General features: G+C 49.6%; 1 protein-coding gene across 2 annotated transcripts in view; it reads right to left on the bottom strand.

Moving 5' to 3' along the window:
- Edar (ectodysplasin A receptor) overlaps positions 1-19,625 on the bottom strand; it is an 81,789-nt gene that overhangs the window by 5,872 nt on the left and 56,292 nt on the right. The window contains exons 5-11 of one of the 2 annotated variants that reach the window (XM_052744954.1): positions 16,791-16,876; positions 7,032-7,118; positions 5,926-6,054; positions 5,753-5,827; positions 5,398-5,470; positions 3,294-3,453; positions 1,844-1,904 (exon numbers count right to left, since the gene is read on the bottom strand). In XM_052744954.1, the coding sequence (XP_052600914.1) occupies positions 1,844-1,904; positions 3,294-3,453; positions 5,398-5,470; positions 5,753-5,827; positions 5,926-6,054; positions 7,032-7,118; positions 16,791-16,876 (671 nt within the window). The remainder of the gene's footprint in view (positions 1-1,843; positions 1,905-3,293; positions 3,454-5,397; positions 5,471-5,752; positions 5,828-5,925; positions 6,055-7,031; positions 7,119-16,790; positions 16,877-19,625) is intronic. The other variant, XM_052744955.1, reaches the window with a different exon arrangement.

Raw genomic sequence — 19,625 nt, 5'->3', positions numbered from 1 at the left:
CTGGGAGAAGAGCACCCAGGCTTTGCTCTATTATCTCTTAGCACCAAGTGGTAAGAATACCACAAGCCGGGTGTGGTGGCACACGCCTTTAATCCCAGCACCTGGGAGGCAGAAGCAGGGCAGATCTCTATGAGTTCAAGGCAAGTTTGGTCTACAAAGTGAGTTCTAGGACAGCCAGGGCTGTTACACAGAGACACTCTGTCTATGGGGGTTGGGGGGATATACCACAATGGAAAGTTTTAAAAGAACTGGAGGACTTTGGTGTCTGGGGTTCACCCCATACTAACCACGTTGGGATCTTGAGGAGGGCAGGGTGGCTGGATAGGCAGAGGTAGTGAGTATTAAGGTCTTCATGTGATTCTAATGGTCTTGGGAGCCAAGCCATATTGGCCTGAAGGACTTAGCCTTGGCTGTGTCTTATTACTGTGGCATTAGGAAGCACACATGCCTGGGCTGTCAAGGAGCACCCGAGGGCACAGACTTGAAGCTTCCACCCCATAGGACTCACTGGAGGGCTCTTCTTATGGTTAGAGTTCTAAATTAATTTGAAAGCCACAGTCCCTTGGGTTTGGTCTTTCAAAGCCAAGACATTCTTTGGAACAGAGAAGAGCTTTGGGGGTGCTGGAATGTAACTCTCAGACCATATTCTTCTGGGCAGCTAGCAGCACCCACCATGCCAAGCTTGATCAAGCAGGCTGACCAGGCATGTACTTATGGAGCCATGCCATGTTTCTGAAGGCAGCCAAGAAGAATTCTTGGCCCTGGAATTCCTGCTCAGTGGTTACCTCTGGCCAAACAGAGCATCTAACCAGCCTGCCCCAGCTCAGGGCCGGTATTTCTCCCACATGGGGCATGAGTGGCAGGCAGCGTGTGACTCCTCAGTCCCACAGTTCAACCAGACCAGGGGTGTGTGGAGGGATGCCAGCAAGGCGGGAGGGAGGAAAGTCCCCTGACTTAAGTAGTGAGGGGTTATTTCCAGGGTGAATAGAAGCTAATTTAGGGGCTGGATTTTGTATCGTCCAGGAGGATCACACACTGGAATGTTTATGGTTCTTATCCTGTTACTTCTTACCTGCCCACGGCAGGCAGTCTGACCTTGCTGCTCATGTGGCCGTTCTAGAAGGAGGGGAGAGCCCTCCATGGCCCGTTCAGTGTGCCTTGTGAAACTGCCATAACCTGTATGATGATGTTTCTGTCAGTGGCAGAAAAGGCTCACTCCATAGTACACCGACTGATGCCTCCACCATCTTAGTTTGTGACTGTATATTCTATATTGACACAAGGACAAAAATCTCATACCCACGTGTTTCTTAGAATGTGTCCCCATTGCACTGACTACTCAGTGTCACCGAACATTTCCCTGATGACAGTACTGATGTGGACATAAGCACAGAAGCTACGGGACCCCATCACTCTGTCCCTATGAGGCACTGCAGCAGCATACGCACTGGGAGTCTCTTGTCCTGTGACAGAAGCACTACAGGATGCTTCAGCCTAAGCAGGAACCAGATTCCCTTTCCCTCCACATCAGAAGTCCGTTCACTTGGTCATTCTGATGGCGGCCTGACAATCCCCATCCGATGTGGATGACTGTCCTCAGTTCCTCACACAAGAGCCTGGCATTGGGGGGTTATCATCTCAGTGAGCCCCGAATGGCTCTTTTTCATTTTTGTTTGTTTGTTTGTTAAGACAGTCTCACTATGTAGCCCCGGCAGACCTGGAACTTGCTATGTAGACCAGGCTGGTCTCAAATTCACAGAGATCTGCCTGCCTCTGCCTCTCGGGTGCTGGGACTAAAGGTGTGCCCACCACATCCAGCTCTGAGTGGTTCTCTAGTCCTTACCTTCAACAACACCACACACGTTGGCATACACGTCCAGTATCTTTTTCCTCCGGCTTTGGATCTATAAAGAACAAGTAAGAGAATGCTCATCTTCAGAAAGGGGGAAGATGGACGAGGAGTCCCAGATCTTCCCTTTGCACTGGCTTGGCCCTGACGGCTAGGCATACTTGCTGTGCCAAGGCCTTAGGTGGAAGCCGCCCAAACATAGCAGGAGGAAGAATGTCCCTAGGGTTTCCATGCAAACACCCTCTGTGCACAAGAGGGATGCTACTGGGTTTAAAGGGACATCAATGTTAGAGCTGTCATCAGTGTATTCAGAAGGTTGACAATGAGGACCCCAGATGGCCACTGGGGCAGCCATGCATGCAGCGGCTGGCAGAACTGTGGAAGGCTCTCTTCCCCAGGGCAGAGAGCTCAGGGCAAAGATAGGCAGTGAGTGGCCCTGGGTGAAAAGACCATGCCAGGCAGGCAGCATGGTCTCTAGGTTCTTTTAGCGAGATCACTGCACCCAGAGTGAAGTATCCTGCAGGACCAGGCCAGATCCAAGATCCCCGTAGGGACTTTCTTTACTACCAACAATGTTGCCACATGGTTTGGCTGGGCTGCCTGAGGCACAGACTAAAAACAGGAACATATGCCAGAGCCTCAGAGCACACCTTGTGCCACAGGCATTCCAAAGTAGCTTGCTTTAGTGATAAAACCCTCTGGACAATTTGTACAAGTGAGTCTACTGCTGTATAAGAGAGATGTGTGTATGTATATTTGTGTCTGTGTATCTGTGTCTGTGTGTGCACGCATGTGTTCACATATATATTATTTCTTGTTTCTAGAACTTTTCAGGATATCAAAGCCTGTGGTTGCTCAAGACTACTATGTAAAATGTCTATTTGCTTAGATTCTGTTCACATCGTCCTATATACTTTAAATCATCTTGAAAATATTTCTAATAATGAAGTGTTGTGTAAATAGTTATTGCAATGCATGGTTTAGAGATTAATGACAATAAGAAGTGTACATGTTTAGTACAGGCACAGTTTTAAAGAAACTATGCTTAGTTGACTCATGGATTCAGAACCCACAAATACACACAGGCGTGTGTGCATGTGTGTGTGTGTGTGTATGTGTGTGTGTGTGTGTGTGTGTGTGTGTGTGTGTGTGTGTGTGTGTGTAACTGCTTGGATATGCACAGTATGTTTTTGGAAGTTTTTTTTTCCTGTTCTCTGGCATTTGCAGTGATTAAAAAAAACTTTTTTGTCTATAAGCAGTATAATTAAGTTTTTTTTTTGTTTTTTTTTTTTTAATCTGTTGCTTTGCGCATTGTTCTAGCTGGGACCATTGGGAGAAACAGCATCCTAAGGAACTAACTGAGCACGAGAGGTTATGTTCATCTTGTCTGATGGCTCTAAGTCCCTGCACCAGTGTGTCATGGGTCATGCTGCCAGAGCCTCACCCCAGCAGACTTGTTACTGGCTGCAGCCTTCTCCCTGGCCAGGTGAACTAGCGACAGCAGACACAGCTCTGGGGACCCCTGCTTGTCCGGGGCTGGCTCCTCATCACTGTCCACACTGCGACTCAGCAACTGCTCGTTCTCAGAGGAGGCGTCGTTCTCACTGTGGACACAAGCGGGACACCTGTTAGTGAAGCCTGGGGAACTGCAGCCCAGAGGAGCTGCCTCGGCACTGGTCTTGGTCCCAGGCGTGGAGAGCACTGTACAATGTCTTGTTCCTTAAGCCTTTTCTACATCTCCTGAGCTCTAGGTAAGGGCACATGGGGTGAGAAAGAGACATCCTGTTCCCTGACAAGCCATTCTGGTACAGAAAAGCCTGTAGATGTTTGCATGGGCCTCCTAAGAAGCAGTGGGTTCTGAGAGGCTGGGGACACCATTGAGGACTGCACCTGACATCTCTCCACACTGCCTGATACCACGGGTGTTTGGTAAAGATTCACTGAATGTGTTCTAGATTCCTGTACTTAACCCCAGCCAAGACAAGCATAACCGTGGGTCTTCATGTTAAGTCATTAAGATGAGAAGGCTGGAACTCAATCCGTGCAGGGTTTCTAGGATAACCAGGAACACACAAAAAAGTGCACCTTAATGTCAGGGAAGGCCCTCTTGACTAGTGGCCTGGCCTTAGATATGTGCCTTATAGGAGCTACAGAGAGCCCCAGAGGGTAGGCAGGGTAGGTGATCACATACATCCAACTATGCAGCCTCGTGTGCTTCATGCTGCTCACTGCTCAGGTCACACAGGACCTGGCACCTGTGGGTTAGAGATTAAGCCCTCAAACTATTCAAAAATAAAAGCAAAACAATATTCTTTTTTTGCAGAGCATTCTGCTTGCTTCCTTGGTTTAGCTAAAGACCTTTAGAAAAAGGGATTATATTTGCCACACATTATATTTGAGTGTTACTGAAGGCCATATGCAAACACAGCCCTGGAGCCAGAATAAAGAAAAAAGAAAAAATACAAGCAGTTATGAAACCATCTAACAGATCCACTTTGTCATTATGCTTGAGGGCCTACGAGGGAGGTGACTGGCCCATCCCCTTCACTAACTCTGGCAAGCAAATGGGAATGCATGATGGTATCTTCACAGATTACCTCATGGCATTTCCACAGATCACCACATAGCTCCCAAATCCCATTTTCAAGACCCAAAACCTGTTTGTAGGGACAAAAAGGCTCATGACCCGTCTTTAGAGCAGAAGCTTAATATTTATACACGCAAAGAGTCTATTTTTCCCCAAGTATAGTCATGCAGATTTTTCCTTCAGAAGAAACTCAAGCTATGGGCCTTACTGAGAACCAGTGCTGAAAAGGTGCAAGGCCCAAGTCCAAATGACTGTGGGGACAATAGGCAATGACTTTCCTCTTAGTTGATTTTAAAGCAGAGGGGGTGCTATGATCCAGTGTTTGGTAAATGTGCTAAAATACCATCAGGTAACTCTCTTCCCCCAGTGGCTTATTACACCAAGCCTAATTGACAGCCTGGACTTTGGCTCCCACTCTGTTACTCACTAGCATGTGATCTTGGTCCAGTTATGGAAATGGGGACGGAATCAACCTGTTACCCTTAGGGATGTGACAAGGCCAGTCTTAGGCCCGGTGCATGTGCTGTTGCCTTTAAGGCATTTTAAGCATTGCTGGCAGCTGTGAGAACCTGACCAGGACGTGTGTATCAAGAGATTCATGTCTTTCCTCAGTTTGAAGAGAAGGGGGGAGGGCTCAGGGCATCTGGGAGATTGGGGATAGGGAGAGTGGGCAAATGGAGAGTATCAGGTAGGTGTTACACCTTCCCCAGCATACACCAGCTCCTGTAGTTAATGAAGAAACAGAAATCCAATGCCAGTTTACATTGCCTCCTTCCGTTGGGAAGCTGCTCTCCAACATCCTTGGAGCATCCCCAGGCCAGGCACCAGCCATCCAGTACATTCACTGATACAGTTTGCCTGGCTGCTCAAGGATTTATAAGGACCCAGCTGGCAGCTCAGTCTTTGGAACTAGGACTGTTCCACGCACTAGTGAGTGTAGGCAAGTCCCTGTTCTACATACCTCTTGGGGGTCTTCGTGGGTGTTGCTGTCAGCTTCTGGAATTCCCCATTCTCAGGGAAAGTCACCACACTGTCTGTAGGAATGGAAGTTGGGGGGGAGTGAGTGTTAGCCTGTGGCTCTGAACTTGGATCTCCCTTCATGTTTCCTTTTCAGTAGACATCCCTGGTGACCAGCTTCCCACCTGGGGACAGAACAAGTGGGCACATCCCCCCGCCCCCCACCTCCATCCCCGAGCAAGGGCCCTGGAATCAGAGGTGGTCAGCAGGCTGGTCTGTCAAGTTTGAGGACAAGGTGGACATACTCCACCTTCATGCTAGAGACTGTGTATGGGGCAGCATGGGCTGTGTGTACAGACCTGGGGCCTCCTTTTTCTCTTCATGTGTGCTAGCTGGGGCTTCTGGGCTCTTTCCTGGGGGACTGGTACAGCAGGCTGCTTGAAGAAAGAGAAGAAGGTTGGCATGAGCCCTCTGGTTCACTCAGGGAAGATGACAGAGTGTTGGAATAGGGGTATGGGTGCAGGGATGTCACCTGGAGCTGAAGGCTTAGTCTTCATGATGTAGAACATGATGATGAGGACGATGGCGATGGCCATGATGAAGATGGTAGACATGGCAATAATCAGGGCGGTGGCCAGGTGTCCTTGGCCCGAGAGCTCTGCTGGCATCAGGAAGAGGAGGATAAATATTTTCAAGGGCCCCTCCTCCAAGCCACAGCACTCAGCAGAAGACCCAGGCACAGGGATGCTTCCAGGGGTCATACTTGACCCGAGGACCGGGCCCTCAAGGTGTGCTTTGGTTGCTAGGCTGCTCCCACACTGTCAAGCAGGCTCATGCGTGTTAGATCGGGAAGACCAGGATGCAAAACCAAGAGGCCGTTCCTGGGGTGCTTGCTCTTGGCTTTACTAACTCTGAGATCCTGAGAGAAAGGTAGCAATGAGGACGAGAGGCCCATGAACAAGTGTCCAGAGACAGCATAGTCCAGGTTTAAGCACTTCCAAGCAAAAGGCCACTCCTCTGGCTAGAGATGGGATTCCTAGTTTGGTTTTACTTGGCACCTCATCCCCAGAGTAAGAGCAAGAGCCCCAGGGTAGAGAGGGCTGAACTGACCCGACAACTCCTGCTGTTTCCACTTCTGCCTGGCTGCTGCTTATTCCTGGAGCTGTTTGCTCGGTTCCCTAATGCCGCTTTGGATACCGGGACTATCCAAAACCCCCCCTCTGACTTTCCAAAATAACCAACAGGACACCTGGTTCCTATGAAGCAGGATCCAAATGACCTGTCACCCAAAGAGGCCGTGGCAGGCATCTGGTGCCCTGGGCCATCTGAAGGGGGTGCAGAGCTGAGAGCCCCTCGAGGGTGTTCAGCCTCCTGATGTCATCTGGTGCATCTGTAACGCTGCCAGATGTGGGAGATGGGTGATGTATGTGTCTTTACTGCTCTTGGTTGCATGCTGTTCCCAGGTGCTTGGTGGGGAAGTGGGATGGGCTCTGAGTGTGAGCGTGCCATTCTGTCACAGTGGAGAAGTGACAAGAGGGGAGGGCTCCGCGTTCATTGCTGACAGCTGTCCCCTCCCACTCCTCGCTCCCTCTCAGCTCCCTGAGTTCCAGGGGACCCACAGCGGGGCACCCTCCTCACCTTTGTGAGCATGCTGGAAGGGGGACAAGGTGCTGCCCCCAGACGTGCTGGAGGAGTGGGCGGAAACCCCAGAGGTGGCTCCCACACCTGCAAGGAGAACACACAACCTCAGAGACCTGACAGAGCATCACGCAAAGACTGGACAAAGCTGGAAAATAAGACACCGCAGTGAAGTGAAGCAATCTGGACTTCTGGACCATGCTGCGGGGAGGGAGGCAAAGAGGACATATTTTTATTTATTTCCTAATGTGTTTTATGTTCCCCCAAGAGTATTCTGACATCTTAGAAATTCTGTTTTGTAAATTGGTGTGTGTGTGTGTGTGTGTGTGTGTGTGTGTGTGTGTGTGTGTGTGTATGTGTGTGTGTGTGTGTGTGTGTGTGTGTGTGTGTGTATGGTCTGTATATGCACCACATGTGTGCAGGTACCTGTGAAGGCCAGAAGAAGGTGTTGGAACCCCTGGAGCTGGAGTTATTAGTGCTAGTGATCCACCAATGTGGGTGCTGGGAACTGAGCACCAATCCTCTGCAAGCGCAGCAGAGCCCATAAGCCATCTCTCCGTCCATCGGGATTCTTGTTCTTTAAATAAAAAGACAGCTCTGCCTCATCCACTCAGTTTTCCTATGAACCAAGACAAATGCTATGTCCTCTGAAGGCTAGCATGTGCCTATAAAAGCATTTTAGAGGGAATAATACTTGATTAATTTTTTCCCAACTATGGAGAGCGGAAATATGGTCTTAATATCTTTTCTGGTCATAAAAGCAATATATCTTCGTTACTAAAAACTAGAAAAAGAAAACCCGAGGCGGAAGCAGAAGGAGCCAGCAGAGCCTCACACTAGGGCTCTTAGCTCTGATGTCCCTCCCTCCAGGATTTTCTCTAAGATTCTGTGTGCTGGTGGTTCTGTGGCCTCCACTGCATGCACTCTGAGCCCAAGGTGCGTTTTTAAAATAGTTTCCACCAAACCATTTAAGAATGGATGTGCCCTGTTCTCCCTCCTAGCCATGGCTCATTACTGTCCCTCCCCAGAAAAAAAAAAGTGTCACTACAAAAACAAAAGGGCAGGCATGATGATGCACGCCTTTAATCCCAGCACGTAGGCAGAGGCAGGCAGATCTCTGTGAGTTCAAGGCCAGCCTGATCTACAGAGGAGAGTTCCAGGTCAGTACTACATAGAGAGACCCTGTCTCAACAATCCAGAAACCAAGTGGGGTGGGGGAGGGGGGCAAGAAGAAAAAACTGTCATTCGCATAGAGAAAAATGGAAGCCGATTTGATATCAGACAAACCACAAGTACTTGTTTTTTTCTGATAAATAACCCTCTTTAGGTCAAACTTGAGTTTGTCAATGGATAAAAACAATCAGGGTTGGACCATAGCTCAGTAGAGGCAGAACACTTGCCCATCCGCTGTGACCCCAGCCCTGGGGTGGGGGGAGGGAGTTATGTTTTCTTTTCTTTCTCTCTTGTCCTTGCTGGTTCTCAGTTCTGGAGAGGTTCATAAAGTAATCCCATGCTTCTGAAAAGCAGCTACGAGCCCAGACAGGGCCACCAACCTCCCTGAAGACATGTCCTTCCACCCACCCCAGCCAGCCAAGAGAACTGGCCTGAAGGGTGCACTGGGGTCAGCCTACAGCACCACAGCGCTTCTGTAAGAAGTAAGTGGGGGCAGCGGTCTAACAGAGGTTCTGGGAGAAACACAGGCGTGCTGTGTGTAAAGCCTCCCGCCGTCTGCCTTGTGCCAGCCCAGGAGCAGGAACACAGTCACACAGTAGTGGAATGCGCTGCTGAGTTAGCTGAGTATATATACCCTGTGGAGAGAGGCCAGGACTTCTGTCTCAGGCTGTATACCTAGTTCAACCAATAGAGAGATGGAGAATGAACAGTGTGGACGTGCAAGAGGGTATCACAGGCCGAGGGCAGGCTGGAGGTGGATTTCTGTGCGTCAGTGAGGTGCCAAGGTATTCAGAGGGTAGCTTGGCCCTCAACATTAGACAGGAATAGAACTGTGCTGTGGGCCAGGAGGATAGTCACTTGCCCAGGGAGGGTGAGATGTCTCTTTATCTTTCTGGAGGAAGACTGGAAGCTTTTCTGTGGCCTTTAGGCTCCAAACCTAACGTTCTCCTTCTAAAGTTTATCTTTAGGGATAACTCTTAGGGAAGAACTGGCAAGGGAGTCCCCAGTGGTGGTCCTTCTACTTAGCTACATTCACCTGCTCACCTATCAAATGTCAGACATTCAAGCTGTGCCCATTCCTGCTCACAGACCCCCACCAAGTCCTTTACAGGTTGGCAGCTGCTCCAACCAGCAAAGGCAAGCTCCAGGGTCCTGCCATTTGTACTATGCCGGGAAACAGTCATCACATGTCATCAGGTGGACCGTCCTGACCCAGCTTTGAATAGAATCTAATTTCCTTTTTCTAGAGCAAATAGGACATTGAAAAGAAACTGATCTGTTGATTTGGTTAGGGGCTCAAGTGAGCTTAAGATATGTGGGCAGAGGGGAAAAAAAAAGTCAAGGGCTGTGTTTGTGGACACCAGCAATCTTTGTCTTTTCTTGTCCCTTCTTGCTAGGACTTGCAGCCCAAGGCAGTGAAAGAGCAGGGGATGGGGTGCAAACACATCCAGGCCTATGGTCTAGAAAGAAACAATGGAGGCAGCAGCGTGGTGAGTACAGACTTATGAAATGCCCTTGTATTCCATTAACCTGGGAGGGCTGGTTACATGACATCGCCAAACAGTGGTGCGGGCTGCTACTTGTTAAGGACATCTTCGGGAGCCACAGATGCTACCTGCTCGGGCCAGCTCTGCCTTGCTCGATATACTGGACAGTCCCCAAACTGAACCCCAGCTGGCATTAGCAGAGCATCCAGACTGCACAGGCTGCAGGAGTTGCCAGGCATTCCCCGGCCAAGGATGCTCTGCTGAGTACATCTGAGAAGGGGGAAGTGGGGACTAGGTATGTCAGGAAGGTAGACCTCTCGAAGCCAGGGGCTGGAGCCAAACACCTGCAGCCACCCTCAAGCACACCCTTCAGGTCCTCGTGGCCTCCACCCAACCCTTTCTATGTGATGGACCTCAGGGCCCTTGCAGAATCTTCAGGGAGGCAGACACTTCCCTCTGGGATCCTGCAGTAGATGCTGGGGCCTATGTTGGGTTGCAGAAGGAGCAAAATTACATGGATTCAACCAGGCTCACAACCAGGCCATGCAGGTCCTGAAGGGCAGCAACCCATAGCCTGCCGATAGGCTTCTCAGAGCTAGAGCTGGCAAGAGAGGACCGAGGAGACTCAGAGCAACTCAGTGCACGGGTGCATGGTTCGGATGTTCTGAGTGGCAGCCCTGCTTCAGGCAGGGGAAAGGCATGTACTCTATGGAAAACAGCTAAAAACAAATCAAACAGGACCTGCTCTGAGCACAGTAACGACAAAAAAACCACCTGCGTCTTATTTGGTCTCTTTTGTCATCTGTTTTCCAGGTGAGGGAGGAGTGAGATAAGCAGAGTAAACCCTCGTCCTGGACATCCCCAGGCCGCCAGGCTGACCTCACACAGGTCTGCTCAAGTACCTCCCCATCGTTACACATCACCGTCATGGACCCCAAAGGACCTCCTGGTGAGCAGTGAGTGTGGTTTGCTAACGAGCAGGAGGGTACCTGCAGGCCTTGGGAGACAAACTCAGGTCCCTGGTGCTTCTGTTGTTTCTCAGTGTGGTTGGAAAAATCTCTAGAGGAAACAAACACCTGCTCTCTATTATCCCAAACCCTTGAAAAACATATACTAGCATTATAGATGTGTGCACATTAATCTTATGAACACACTGTATCGTATTGAATAAACTGTGTGTGATGTATGTTTGGACAAAACTCAGGGAGAGAGACAGAGAGAGCCAGCCTAGAGACCTGGTTATTGCTGCTTTCATCAGCCATGGTTCTATACATTGTCCCACCTTACAAGGTACTTGGGGGCAGGGCATAGAAGATGTCTTGTTCATCTGCATCGCCCATCATGAAGGCACAGCCATGGTACAGGTTCCCCAGAGCAGCATGCTGGGATCCCCACATACATATTCTCCTGTGTCAGGTTGTGTCTGGTCTGATGTGGATTTACTCTGCACTATCAAAATGTTTTGCAGCTAGAAATAGTCCACCCTACCCTGTTCCCTACACTCAGTCATTTGCTCTGCCATATCAATCTCTTTGAGTAGTAAAGTACAGACGGGTGTTTGCTCCCCTAGGACCCTGGCTTTAAAATGAGCAAGGTGAAATGTTCGAGAAAAGCTGGTAAAAACTGATGTCGCAGATAATGAGCAGAAGTTTTCACTCGAGGTCTATTACTAGACCAGATTGTAGGGACAGATGTGCCTACTTCACTATGAATTCCCAGGCTGGCTTCAGGGGCTCGGCTCACCTTCCTCGGGGACTCAGTGAGCTGTAAGCACAAGGCTTAGCGGAGTTATACCTCTGTTCAAAGAGATGATGGTCTATAAGGGGCCTTTGAAGTTGTTAATCCACACAATTTATAAATGTGCCAGTATGCATTAGAGGCTGGCTGGCATTCTCCACAGAGTATAAACAGTTCGGCTGTTTAAGAGTGATTTGGTTCTCAGAGTTGTCAAGGAGGTGCCCTGCAGCCCTGGCATTGGCCACACACCCTGGCGGTGGATCCTTGAGTGATGAGTGGAGTCTTCAGATCCTCACTCACTGCTAGAAGTGAGAGGGCTGCTTGCTGGGAACATAGCCTTTGCGTCTGCTCAGGCCTGCTTTGCCAGACCTTGCCTCTCACCTTGGTGCTATGTGGTGTGTTCTGGTGTGAATAGTGCTATGGGGCATGATCTGGTGTGAAGAGTACTTTACAGAAACGACTGGGTCCATGCTCCTGGCGGCCAGGGTTTCCTGTTTATGTTCCAAGGCTCACGTGAGGGAGTCATGGGTGCCAAATAGAATCCACTACAGGGCTCTAAGCCACACACAGCCTAGTCTTTTAACTGGTGTCCCTCCCTAAGAGACCACTCTCTTCTTGACTTAATTCAAGGGTCTTAGCCACCGACAGGTGATTAAATACACACACACACACACACACACAGAGAGAGAGAGAGAGAAACAGGTGACAGGTGGTCCTGCCCCAACACGATACTTCTATTGCATTATGTCCTTGCCTCTCTAACAACTCTGTCCCAGAGGAGCTCTTGGAAGTGCAGGGCTGCCGTCGTGTGGCTCAGCCTGCTGCCCGCTGCACTGGGATATTTCGCTAGCACCGAAGTGGGTATTTCCCACACACTGTCCATGTTAGTCTCACCTGTCCTCACAGAGATCTTGTGATACAAGACCTTAGAGGAAACTGCGGTACAGAGAATGAGATCACTTTCTTAGGGAAAGTGGAAACTCACAATGGAAGCCAAGTGGGATTGCACACCCTTCTCCATCCCGGAGATCCTGCCTCCAAACTCTGACCAATGGTCATCACAGCACAGGCCCCTCTACTCAGCCGTCCGGGTAGCTGCGTTCTCAGGATAACGTGGAAGAAAGGAAATCATAGACAGAGCTCCTTGCTCAAGTGCATCTTGCTCTTTGGCTTATGGAAAAGCAAATCAAAGGGCTTTGGTGTCCCTTCGGTCTAACATGGATTTGCCAGCGCCCCATGCCAGCAGATAGTGAAGGAGGCTGAGGCCTGACACTCTCCCAGTGGGCTGTTGCTGGCAGGAGGGGAGGGGGCTTTGCTTCAAGGCCCCGGGAAGAGGTTGCTGGGTGCCAGTGGTGGTTTAGGGAAGACTGCCAGCTGTATCTGTTTTGTGTTTCCCGTTTCAATGTCCACATACTGTCAACCTCAGTGTGTGCAGGTATTGTCTCAATTATGCGGTAGAGAGAGCAGAAACAGAAGTGGCCCCCAGGTACCATTACTGAGTGTTGATGGTGATGATAGACAGCCTGGAGACAGGACCGACCTGGAACCCAGCATCTTGGCCATCCAGGAACAGGAACATTTAATTCTACTTTATAAGTAAATACGTGTCACTTTCTCATTCTTCCCGAGGGTCCCTTGATGGTCTGTGTGACAGCAACACAGCAGTACTCTTAGGACATGTTTATGAGAGTGCTTGGTGAGCATTAATCCACCCTGGCTGTGCAAAAGTCTGTTGGTAGACACCACTGAGTACAGCCTGGCAGGGATGGAAACAGAGCTTCGTGAGGCTGGATAAATACTCTAACAAAGGCAGAAATGGCCTGGAGCTGGGGCCTTTAACCTATACCCAAATGTCAGACTTAATAAAAATGTGTTTGGGCCCCCCTCCAGACCTGCTGAATCACAGGCAGACCCAGAAACGTGTGCTACCTCAAGCAGTTCGTGGGAATATGACAAGAATCATAGCACATGAACTCCCCTGTTCAGCGCCCAGAGAAACAGCCAGTTCTTTGAGAATGCCATTGCAGGCTCAGTCACGTGGGGTGAGGGGAGTGGTGGGTACCCTGACCCCCATCCTTCCTTGAAGAGGAGACCCTCGTGCTGATTCAGGCATGTAGCTGGACTGGCTGTCCTGTACCTGGCCATCTGCCTGCTCCAGCTCTCCTGGGCATGTAGCTGCATCACCAGGTGCCCCAGGGTCCTTGACTCAGAGTACCAAGAATGACAACTTGGTACAGCAAGGCCCAGGAAATCCACCCTTCAGGAAGAGGTGCAGCCTAGGCCACCAGCCAGGGTTTCAAGAGCCCAACAAAGACGAGGTTTGGCCAAGTCTCTGGCTTTCCTGGGGTGGGGCTGTGGACAACAATACTGAGCATATGGGTCTCCTAATTTCACAGGGCTGTCTTTAGAGGTGCTCTTTCCAATCACAATGCATCCTGGGTAACACAGTCTCCAAACTGAGGCCAGAGTAGAGAAGGGCAGAGTGGAGTTGTTTGACATTCTAAAGGAGGCTCTGACCAGTCAGTGCTCCATTTACTACATCTGTCTCAGACAAGTTTCTGGGCTGGGCAAACAGATTCCTGGAGACTGGCTTGAAAGGACTCCAGAGGGAGCTGAACTGACCCCAGAGGCAAGACTGGATAATAAAAACCTACACTGAAGCCTTCCTAGGATCTAGCTTTCAGATAAGCAATCAAAGAGTAGAGAGATGGAGGGGATCCTTTGTTTTTGGTTTGTTTTTTAATCTCTAGGAGTCAGGGACTTGGCTTGCTTTCCCCCAGGTTGGATGCATATGGTTGGCTCTTCTGACTGCCCAGGCAATAAGGGAAGGGCATGTATGTGTGTGAGGACCCCTGAAGGGAGCTACTTCCCTCCCAGGTTTCTTAGCCAAAGAACCTTTTCTGATAGGTGGTGCGGTCCTGATATCTTCCCCTCAGGTGAGAACCTCATCGCAGAATCATCTGGCATTTCATCCACGTAGATTTCCCTACAGAAGACACATTAGCAATGGCAGCTGACTTTACCACAGGCCAGGCTGGCAGCCAGGAGCCCCAGGGCCTCCTCCAATTTGTAAATTAATTAGCATATGACAGGTAGGAAGTTCAGTTTTAAACACATGCAAATCTATTCCAATTGCCAACCTATTTGGAATGCAGAGAATGGCCTGGCCCTTCTGATTCCCTAACTTCTAGCTTCCCTGCTTCCAGGCATCCTGTCTAGTCACATAATTGCTTTGTGGGGCCTCACCAGCAGGGAGGTGACACTCTTCCGTTCCTACCACCTGACCTTTTAAGGAGGAAGTCCCTATTACATTCTCCTTGAAGGTACAATTGTAACATGAGGGTGGATGGGCCTCATCCCAGGCTGGTTCCAGGTACGGGCTTCCCTTCTTGTTTTCCCTTCTTGTAGAGAGCATGGGTAGATCATGAGGCTAGCCTCCTTCCAGCTTTCCTTCATCTTCCCTCCATAGCAGGTCTGGGTGGTCCCCAAACACACTTTTAGTAAGTTTGACATTTGGATGCAGGCTAAGGGCCCCAGCTTCAGAACATTCCTATATTTATTAGACCATGTCACCAAGTCCAAGAAACCATCCATTAGAGTCCTTTGAAACAGAGGGAGGGCCCTTCTCCACAAATGAAAGATGGACCATAAGGAGACCGGAAAAGCAGCAGCCCATGGAAGGTTATAAACCCATGAGGCTAATAGTTGTAGTTTTTGGAAGCTATTTCATTTCTTGATAAACTTATGAATATTTCTACATTTCTCATGGCCTCATGTAATTTTATGTATACATGAGAACTTAAAATTGTCTAGCACTTTGTAGTATTTTCCAAAAATCTTTGTGTCTGTGATCCCCTTAGCTTTCCTAGTGGTCCCATAAGCTGAGCGGATCAGGTCTTGGGATCTCTCTCTGTGAGACAGAAGGTATAACCGAGTGACTCCTCGGCGGGGCTGCTGGCCAGCCTGCATGACAGCCTTAATGTCTGACTCAAAAACACTCACCCACAGCAAAGCCAATACCCTGTTTATACCTTTGTTGTGTTGGTCTTTTTCAAAAAGATTTTATTTTTATTAGTGTGTGTGTGTGTGTCCTAGATGCCCTGATCCCTGAGCTGGATAGTTGTTAACCCCCTGAGGTGGGTGCTGGGAACTAAACTGCAGTCCTTTGCAAGAGAAACAAATGCCGCTGATGGCCGAGCTGTCTCCATGTCTAGCCACTGCTGTGCTAATCTTGTCTAGGTGCTGGAACTGGCTTCATCCTGCACCAGTAGTAGAAGACACCAGTGCTGGACAAATGGGGCCCTGGGGTGATGCAATATTATAATTTTTTTTTTTTTTTCGTTTTTCGAGACAGGGTTTCTCTGTGTAGCTTTGCGCCTTTCCTGGGACTCGCTTGGTAGCCCAGGCTGGCCTCGAACTCACAGAGATCCACCTGGCTCTGCCTCCCGAGTGCTGGGATTAAAGGTGTGCGCCACCACCGTCCGGCCTATAATTTTTTTTAACACTCTAAGAGACTGGAACTTTTGCTAGACCTCACAGTCAAGAGTTAATAATACACCGTGAGGTCACTCAGGACTTAAGAATGCTGTCCTACTGTGTGCTCAGCCTGTTTGTTTCATCTGCTTTAAAGAGAACGATGTAACAGCCAACCTTCCTATGTCTTGGATTTCCCACAAAATCAACATTTACAATCTAAGACAATGCATGACTGTGCTCTTGAGTTGTGCGCTCTCATGCCCCTTCCCCAAGAGTAGTGCATGCGTGCGTGCGTGCGTGCGTGCGTGTGTGTATGTGTGTGTGTGTATGTGCTTATGTATGTTATGCTAATAAATGCTGAAAACAGCAAATAGGTTGAAAGCAACCTTCCAAAACATATCCACCGTCAGTGCTGGCTACAAACATGGATATAGGTTGATAAGTCTATTTGCAGTGACATTCACAGTAATGTTTGTTATGTGGGGCACTTGGGGTCAGTTGGGGTCAGTTGGAGTCAGGGACTTCATCCTTTGTAAAACCTCTGTTAAAGGTTTCTGTACAGTTTCCCTCATCCCTTCCCCATGTGGTGGTTTCTGTGCTATTCACAGACAATCACACACACAAGCACAGGGACAGACAGATTCACAAGACAGCCTGTGGGCAGGCACAGATTCAGACTCATCCGACAGACAGACAGGAGATGATGGAGGACACACGGAGAGGAACAGAATTCAGATCCGAGCTTGCTCTTGGTAAGATTACTCCAAGGGGAAGAACTTTGACTTCCTTTCCCTAATGCAACACTGCGCACATTTCGGGCACCGTGAGGCCATCACTAATGCGTTTAAATCAGACAGTGGTTCTGTCGGAAGGGCAGAGCACTCACATTCCTTGGTGTTGGGAGGTGCCAAGAGGCAGGAGTAGCAGACCATGCCGTAGATGTTCCTGGGTCTGTTTTCCAGCATGTAGTAGCTACGGGAGACAAGATGAGACAGAGAAAAGGCAGATGAGTGAGAGATACCACACAGGTACAACCCGGATGTTCCTAGGCCGTGGCTGAAGCCCGGTATGAGATAGCTGGGTGGGAACTGAGGACCTGAGAGGCCAATAGCTCTCCCTGAGTTCCTTAGGGGGGATGTTTAGCATGTCCTGACGTGGAGCATTCTTTTTCCAGGACTGGGATGATTTGGGGCCTGACTTTACATGGCCTCCTCTCTCTTTGTTCCTTTTCCTGAGGGGGTGGTTGTTGTTGTTGTTGTTGTTGTTGTTGTTGTTGTTGTTGTTGGTGGTGGTGGTGGTGGTGGTGGTGTGTGTGTGTGTGTGTGTGTGTGTGTGTGATTACTGCCTTTCAGGAACGCTTTCAGCAGAAGTGCCTGTGTTTCACCACGTGTGGGCACTGGTGAGCTACCTGTGTCGCTCTCCTTTCACGGGCACCCTTCTCAGAGCCCATAGCTTGGTGGGGTTGTTGGCAAGATCCCTGTTTGTCTCCGGGACCCTTGGGACCCCTCAACTGCCTGGGTGGGTGACAGTGCCAGAGACAGGGAACAGCTACACTGGTCCCACAGGGCAGTGCAGGTAGCCTGGAGGATGACCCAGAGTGGAGCCAGGTGCTGATACACTAATTGCCCCAGGCTAAAGACACCTGTGTAACTATTAAGTCTGCAGTTGCACTCACAGGAAAGGGTGAATCGCTGGGAGTGACACTGTTTCAAGTCCTTTTCACCCCAACAATGCTCCTGCTACTACCCCCGCCCCGCCCCTTAAAGGATCCAGCCCTCAGCAGTTGCCATTCCCCTGCCGTAGTGCCAGGGGGAGGGGAATGGCAAAGGAGGGGAATTCTTTCACATTTTGGCTCATTTCTTGGTGTGAGCCTCTTTCCATAAACAAACATTGTGGGGTGATCACGAGGCCATTTATCACACAGTGAGAGGTCTAATCAAATAAAGCGAGCCGGAGTCCGTCCCTCGCTTCCCTTTGTGATAACTCAAGAGATGAAAAGCCCTCCCTGCTGGTGGATCCACCTGCAATTGTTTCCTAACTTCTTTCTCATTAGCCCTCCTGATGGCTGTGGGTGGTAAGATGAGGCAGGAGGGCGGGCTGGAAGACTCTGGACCCCAGCCTGCCTGAACTTGGACCATTACCAGTGGCATCAGGGTTGTAATGGCTTGCCCTTACCCAGAGCCTTTTATCCTCAGATCCCCGTGTATCTTGTAAACATTAATTAACCAATCTCAAAAACACCCCTCGGAGAAGCCGCAACAGTTTAACTGTCAAGCCTTCTGGGAAAAGCTCCCAAACGCACCCGCTGGTCCCCTAAGAAGCCATCTTTGTCAGGGAAGCAAGGAAACAAGGAGGGATCAACGGTGGATCTACCCAGCAGGGGGCAGGGGGCCTCAACTTGCTTGGGTCAGTTCTGCTTGAAGCTTTCTTTTTCATTTCTTTTTTTTTTTTTTTTTTTATTTTTCGAGACAGGGTTTCTCTGTGTAGCTTTGGAGCCTGTCCTGGAACTCACTTGGTAGCCCAGGCTGGCCTCGAACTCACAGAGCTCCGCCTGCCTCTGCCTCCCGAGTTCTGGGATTAAAGGCGTGCGCCACCACCGCCCAGTTTGAGGCTTTCTAACATCTTACTCCCAAGTCCACGCTGTTTTTTTTCTCCCATCCTGCTAAGACCGGGTGCTGAAGGCCAATGAGGGTAAGCCTCCCTCATACCTCTTGCCGGGTACTAAGGAAGGAGAGTTGTTGGAAATTATTGGCTAGACAAGTTGATGAATGGCATTATATTCTGCTCCACAGTTCCAAGTTCTGAGAAAGAAGAAAGCTCCAAAGGTATTTGGGGGTGCCACCCTTCCCCCTTTGGAAGCAGCAGAGCCACAGACTTGTCTGTCCTGGTTATGTTTGCCTGTCAGGCTTTGCCCCAGGCTGGCTCTAAAGTCACACACAGAAGGGGGTGTGTGTGGACCACTGGGGCCTTGGGACCTGCTACACACTGAAGACCTCCTGGGTATTGAGCACCTGGAAAGAGGCTGCTAGCTGCTCTGTCCAGGGTTCCCATCTGGCATGCAGGCAGGCACTTTCTGTGTAGATTGACCACTCCCGGAATCTGGGTGTCTCCCTCTGATTCTCACAGGGGATGTGAATGTTGTTTACCACTCCACGCTCCTGCCTTGGCCTTAATTGTACACTCGATCAAGCTGTACAAAGTAACTGAATGAAGAAGTACTATTGAAAAGGTGTGAAAAAATGGTTTGTTTGTTTTTATCTTACGTGTATGAGTCTTTGGTTTGCATGTTTTGTTTGTATACTACGTACATGACTGGTGCCATCGGTGGTCAGAAGAGGGTATCATATCCCCTAAGACTGGTGTTACAGAGAGTTTGCCATGTAGGTGTTGGGAATCAAATCCAGCTCCTTTGGAAGGGCAGCCAGTGCTCTTAACTGCTGAGCCATATCTCAAGCCCTGCTATAAAAATTTTAAAGATGGGTTAGTCTAGGAAGCTGTTTAGAAGTTGCGTGGCCTACCTGGCACACGTGTCAAATGCCTCCAGATAAGAAGCTACCTTGTTCTAGCATGTACCGCTGCAAGAATATTTGTGGGTGTGTTTTGTTATGTGTGTGTTCCCGTGTGTATGTGCAGGCTTGCATGCGGTGCACACTTGGGTACTTGGGTGTGCAAATGTATGGAGCCCAGAGGTCAATGTCTCGTACCTTAGTTGATTTGCTCT

Source organism: Peromyscus californicus, unplaced genomic scaffold, assembly GCF_007827085.1.
Source record: "Peromyscus californicus insignis strain IS unplaced genomic scaffold, ASM782708v3 Scaffold_19__1_contigs__length_69161282, whole genome shotgun sequence".
NCBI classification, from domain to species: Eukaryota; Metazoa; Chordata; class Mammalia; order Rodentia; family Cricetidae; genus Peromyscus; species Peromyscus californicus.
This window is presented reverse-complemented; position numbering and strand designations above follow the sequence as displayed.